Source organism: Echinococcus granulosus (assembly GCF_000524195.1).
Source record: "Echinococcus granulosus chromosome Unknown EG_S00136, whole genome shotgun sequence".
NCBI classification, from domain to species: Eukaryota; Metazoa; Platyhelminthes; class Cestoda; order Cyclophyllidea; family Taeniidae; genus Echinococcus; species Echinococcus granulosus.
In genome coordinates, this window is record NW_020170516.1 from 1 (window position 1) to 5,936 (window position 5,936).

Here is a 5,936-nt window from a genome sequence, read left to right on the forward strand (position 1 = left end):
ATTTGCAGAAGAATGGAGAAGGAAATGGCTGCTCTAAAAGCTGACTGGGGTCAGTAAATATCCTTGCTCGGGGGTTCGTATTTGATTGAGCTAAAGGAATTTTGCATTATTTACCTCACTGTTTCACATTATGATATGTTTTTAGTTAAAGCCTGTTAATGGTCTATTTCAAGCGCCGTTGAGCCCATGAAAAGGGTGTTTGTAGTTGCCTCACCTCACCTAACCTCACCTCATCTCACCAATCAAAAAATTCATGCCAAACTGCAGTGGAGGAGGACGGAGGGAGGAAGGGAGGCGCTGCTGTGGTGATCGAGCAGCATTGTTTCAAACTGAACGAACGGATTCACAGTCATGAATGACTTGGAATGCTACCACCACGTGAAGGTGGCAGAGTCGAGTCCGAGGACTCTTCATCTTACTTGGTCGAACCTGACAGAGCATCACACTTTCTTCCACATGGCTCCCTTTTGATCTGGCAAATGTTTGATGGCGATTTTGCTTTATCACAGCAATTGTAATTTTACCTGCAACAAAAGAGCAGTCAAATTTATTACAAGCCCTGGAAGGCACCATCTTGGGCATATAGGCCCAGCGTGAGGACATAAACCTTCTGTGTCTTCGTCACCAGAGCAAGTAGGGGATTTGGGCACTGACCGCTTTAGTGTGGCGGGCTCGGAGTTCTGCACCCTCCTTCTACAGCCGAAACTGCTGAATGTATTGCTGGAATTCTGGATGTTGCTGTTGTCTCTGCTCACACCCGGCTACTCGACGTTCTTTGGTTCTGTCAAGTGGTCACTCTCGAGTGCAAGCGGAAGCCAAGAAACACTTTTCCTGATCCAACGTTCGGAAGCAAGTGTTTCAATGGTTAGGTTTATTTCAAAATAAGTAAATTGTAAGGCAATACCTTTATCAGCACGGCTTAGTCTAAGAAGTTGAACTTTGCCATTAAATTAAGTGACTTGGTGAAAGGGATTAGGAACTGGAGTACCCATTAAAAATTTAGCTTTCGCTCTATTACCACAAATGGGATAAAACGTTTAATATCACTACTAAACATTCTTAAGGTAAAAAATTGCTTTAACTTCAAGATGAGAGTATGTGAGAAATTCATTGTATTAACAGTGGAGATGTCTTTCAGTTGAAGTGGCCGTGGAGACGAGAGCACTTTTAATGATTGAAAGGCATTATCTGGAAGAATAGATCAGTAGAACCCAAGAAAGACAAGCTTTGTTTAAAGTTAAGTCCCCGAAACTAAAAGGCCATTATTTTTATTACTGCAGTGTTTAAAACTGATGAAGAGCTTGTGTCGCACTCTGTTGAAGCTGCGGCGATCCCGTTCCAGGCACCATTGGAGGCTGAACGACTTGTTGGAGGTAGTTAGTGTCTCACCTTATTAGATACCTTATCGGTGATTTATTCTAAACCAGTCAGCTACATGGGCAAGTGCTGCCTTTTTTTGGAATAAAGCAACGGTGAAGGCGGTGTCAACTTGCTCACATTCAGCCGCGAAGGCAAAATGTGGTATGATTGGCAAAGTTTAATTAGCAAAAGGTTAACCAACTGGAGTGGTATTAAAAAAAGGTTTAAATTAAGCAGTTTATATGTACATATTTTAGATTGAGGTAGACATTTTAATGATGGTGGTCTTAATACACACCATGGACCAGACGTTAGACTGGATCACTGAGACGGGAAGGCACTAGCAACAAAGCATTGTCTGCTCGTTGCCTAGCTTAACATCTATGAGTTAAGATGAAGGAATATTCTTATGGGAAATAAATGATTTGTCCAACTTCAGATATTACCATCACTTTGATAATTGATACTCATTAAATGATAGCTTGGGGGCAACCTCACAGAGCATCTTAAACCTTTTTGGCGGAAAGAAACTATTGCACAGACATTAAAAGCATTATAAACGGTAAAGTCGTATCTGAAAATTCTCTTAATACCAGAGAGAACTACAAATTATTTCAGGTTTTAAACTTTGTTTTATTTCAGTACTCTTCCCCAGTGAAGGATTTTCGGACGCTGTTTTCCTGTATCAAACGGGTCCAGTTTAAATCAAATGGGTAAACCTCAATCGAAATTTTAAGTTCAAAAAAATGCATAAAACGATCGATTTAGTAAGTTATAAAGCCAAAGTGAGCTTTTGGAGGGAGCTTAGATAGTGAAATAGTGACATGGAATCTGAAGACTGAATAGCAATTTGGCAGACCTATTTGAAAAGTAGAACGGAGGCTGCTTCAGTATCCCTCAGTTAAACCAAAAACTGGGATAAATTACTTTAGGACTGATAAAATGTGCAAATGTTCCACCCCAAATATTCATGTTACCCGTCAGAATATCAGTGAAAATATTCTTTTGCGCTAACACTCATTATAAATGAGCAGATTTGCGCACTTTTGAAAGCTATGCTACTTACAAATTATAAGTAAAAGATGAGTGGTCGACGAGTGGTAGGTAAGTGACGGGCAGCGTTACATCAGCTCAGAGGGCATCAAGAACGATGTTGAATGTAGACGAAACAAAAGAATTTGTTATTAAAGCTTTTATGAATCAGTATTCCACCTATTAACATCTCAAATCAGCGACTGCTTTAATACATTCCGACAATTACAAGGCAAAATAATATCTAAAAGCACCTAGTGGCAGAGCACCTTCAAGCAAATCTCAATGCAAACTTATATTTATTTAATCAAAAGCCTAATTTAGAGCTATAAATTAGTAAATTAAGTATTTTTAACACTAAACTCAACTCGCACTTCCTCACTAAATTTTAACGCCTTTGCCAGGATATACTAAAACAGCGCTCGGAAATCCTTCACTGAGGAGAGTGGAAGTAAAAGAAGATATTACTTTGAAAATGAATTGCAGATTTTATACCACTTCGGGTAAATCGAGGTATGCATTTATTATACGTGAGGCTTTTGACCTCTGCGAATTGATTCCCCTCTGCAGCCATTTTACGATGCTGTGTTCCTTACAAATCACCGTATTTTGTGGGTATTTGTAAGCTTATCCCATCCCTGGCAGCTGGAAAGAAGACCATCCGTTTTTTTTAATGGTGATGCAACAATTATCCTTTTTTCTTATGGAATTATATGAAATGCAATTGCCCGTAAATTTCGCTACTGGAAATGAAAATGCTCCCAAAATTTTGGGTTTCACAATCAACAAATCAACATTGTGCATAAATAATGACTTTTAAGAATTCCTACGAAAATTTATTTAAACGCACCTTCTAGTGGGCGAGCATAATTTGTGGACAGTTGCATTGCACCGAAAATCTGGCTCAACGGCTAAATAAAACGCAAATGGACAACTTCGAACGATGTAAAGTGTTTTATTTTGCTGCGATTTTTAAAAGACAACTTAACTCTTATTCACAAGCAGTGCCATCAATCCAAAGGTAGCAACCTTTTTTTAAAAGTCAATAAAGTAAAAATCGCACTTCCCTACTTCTTCACAATTGGATGGTGTTGCCACCTATTTACAAATCAGAAGTCGCCCTTTTGGTTGTCAGCCCTGTAGGCCAGATTCGTCCCAATCACAGTTTGACATGAGGCGTTAATGGAATGCTCCCCCAACTGAGTAGCCGCACAAAAAAGCTCACCTCTGAACCTCATGAGAGACTTCAACTTTCTTGAGGAATAACCAAAGCTTGTTAGGTGCACAAGACCCATTGAGTTGGTATATCAATCTACTGCTGTCAAGACAGTGGCTACAGTGCCTCAAAATGATGTTGAATTTGAAGTTGTAAGGAAGAGGATTTTAGCTTCCTTGGGACATGAGGTAATGCCGAAGAGGTGTGGTGAGTGTGGAGGCATGGCCATGGAGAAAGTCAAAGACAGCATTTTGAACATGGTGGAGCCTGTTCGGGGGTAGCGACCCCATGTGTTGGGTTGTGTGGAGACTTTGGGTCTCCCTTACTCCCCCTTCTTAATGAGGTTCGCGTGATTCCAATTGGGTTGCTTTTCCAACAGCCACGCAACCATATGCCTTGCCGTTCCTTGGAAGGCAACTGGAACGCTAAAATAAATCTAAAAAAATTATTTATCGCTGTTTGGATTAGTGCTGCGTACTTTTAAGGCATAAGTGCAATCTGCCTCACACACCCAATGACCCTGCATCAGGGGTTGAAGAGGGCAGGAACTCTAATTGGCTACCATCAATGATGACAGCCTGCTACCATTGCTTCTCCACAAACTTCGCTCTCTTTGGTCCTCTTACCCTTTTTTAAACCTTCACGACTAGTCATCTCTACTCCATTTTCCGTGTCCTTCCACGTTTTTGATTAATAACCCTATCAACACCGTTTTTCTTTCCTGGGTCAGACACATCACCAAATATACATTTAAGCATAAATAAATAACACCCATTATAATTCGAAGTCACCTTCAGATTACTCAGAAGTTAGTTTCTGTTCCACAGACAAGGAGAATGAGGATAAGGTGATCGTGTAACCCAGAGATAAGTCTTTATCGCCTCAATGAGAGCCGTATCTCTCGTGGATTCCGCATTTTCTTGTTATACGAACCACATTAGGGAGTACTGCCATGAATCGCATAAGATGGCGTAGTTAAGGGTGTCCCAATCCTTCTTCGATTCTTTGTCTCTACTTCGATGCTTTTTTGCTGCAACTAAACCATTTTTCTGAGGTTAGTTTTGGTACCTTACTATGTGAAGACCCAAAAGACCTTTGGATTTCCCGAAACATCTGTCAATGCATTCCCTCATTCCCACTTCTGTTGTAACAAAGCCCTAGCTGAAAGGGTCACACGATAGAGAGCTGCATAAGCATTGGTAAGGACATAATGATGAAAAGCTGTCTGAAAGAGAGCCAACAACCGATTGGCTAAAAGAACCTAGAAAACTGCCTAGGCAACGACCTAATCAGGGACAGGTTCGAGAAAAAAGTGGTAGTTGAGCAGTATCAAATTAATACATCATTGCCGTGGAGCATAAGCCAATACAAGTGAATACGATGTCATGCAAGTAGCAAGGGAAGTTATGCTTGACCCTTTATTATTATTAGCATAAGTTTTCCTCATTGGATAAAAATAACTGCAAAACTATGCTCCAACTAAGCCAGTGATGAATAAACAGCTTTTCACCGCAATCTGGGAGGGTAGAAGGCCTACCAAAGGCACGCATCAATTCCCATCAGCACCTTAGACATCCATTTATATCCGCAAAAGCGAGAAATGCGAATGAAGCATCACAAAGACGATACAAGAAGTTTGAAAGGGTTACGGAGAAGGTGAAGTCGAGTGATGACGGCTTTTAAATCTAGTGAAGCACTTGTCGCGCACAAAAATAGAAGGAACCGTAGTTAAGAATGAGCTTGTTGCTGTCATGTTTTGGTGTGAAATAAAGGAGGCGGCAAGTTTGTCACCTCTTGTAAGTCCATTGCAGAGCTAATGACTTTGGCGGTCATGCAGTCAGTGAAGAGGGAACGAAGCTTCCCCCCAATGGTTACTCATGGATGGCATAAAGTGGTCATTAATTACATGGCAAATAAAGGCATAATGACGCAAATGAGTTCGCCTTTTTAGACGCTTAATTCGCCGCTAAGTCCACTCAACAAAGACCTAACTTCTGCCTTGTCGTAAGTTAAACGCCCATCTGAATTTGGAGTTGATCAACAGAGGCTGAAATCACATCAGCGGTTAATCCTAAGCGGAGTATCTTTACAACAGACAGATTTCGAAATGCCTCCTATCAAAGGCAGATTTTTTGGCTTTGAAGTAAAGCCGCATAAATTTTTCTTAGAAAAATCAAGAGGAATTTTCGCCTTGCCTGCCTCCTCAAACGCACCGAATCCATCCAGCCAGTTGTTTTAAAGTAGACTACTCAATAAAATATTCGAAGGGAAATGCGTTCTTACTGTCGCGGGTTTTGAGACGGATTGAATAAAACCACTAAAATTAAGT

General features: G+C 40.6%; 1 protein-coding gene across 1 annotated transcript; it reads left to right on the forward strand. All coding sequences in view use genetic code 11, as the record gives it.

Annotated features, from left to right (window-relative positions):
* Positions 1–12: 12 nt before the first annotated feature.
* EGR_09184 (hypothetical protein) lies at positions 13–3,211 on the forward strand (the record flags this gene model as incomplete). The annotated part of the gene is made up of 3 exons (XM_024498433.1): positions 13–53; positions 1,887–2,072; positions 3,037–3,211. The coding sequence occupies 3 exons, from the start codon at positions 13–15 to the stop codon at positions 3,209–3,211; spliced, it is 402 nt and encodes a 133-aa protein (XP_024347133.1).
* Between the last annotated feature and the right edge of the window lie 2,725 nt (positions 3,212–5,936).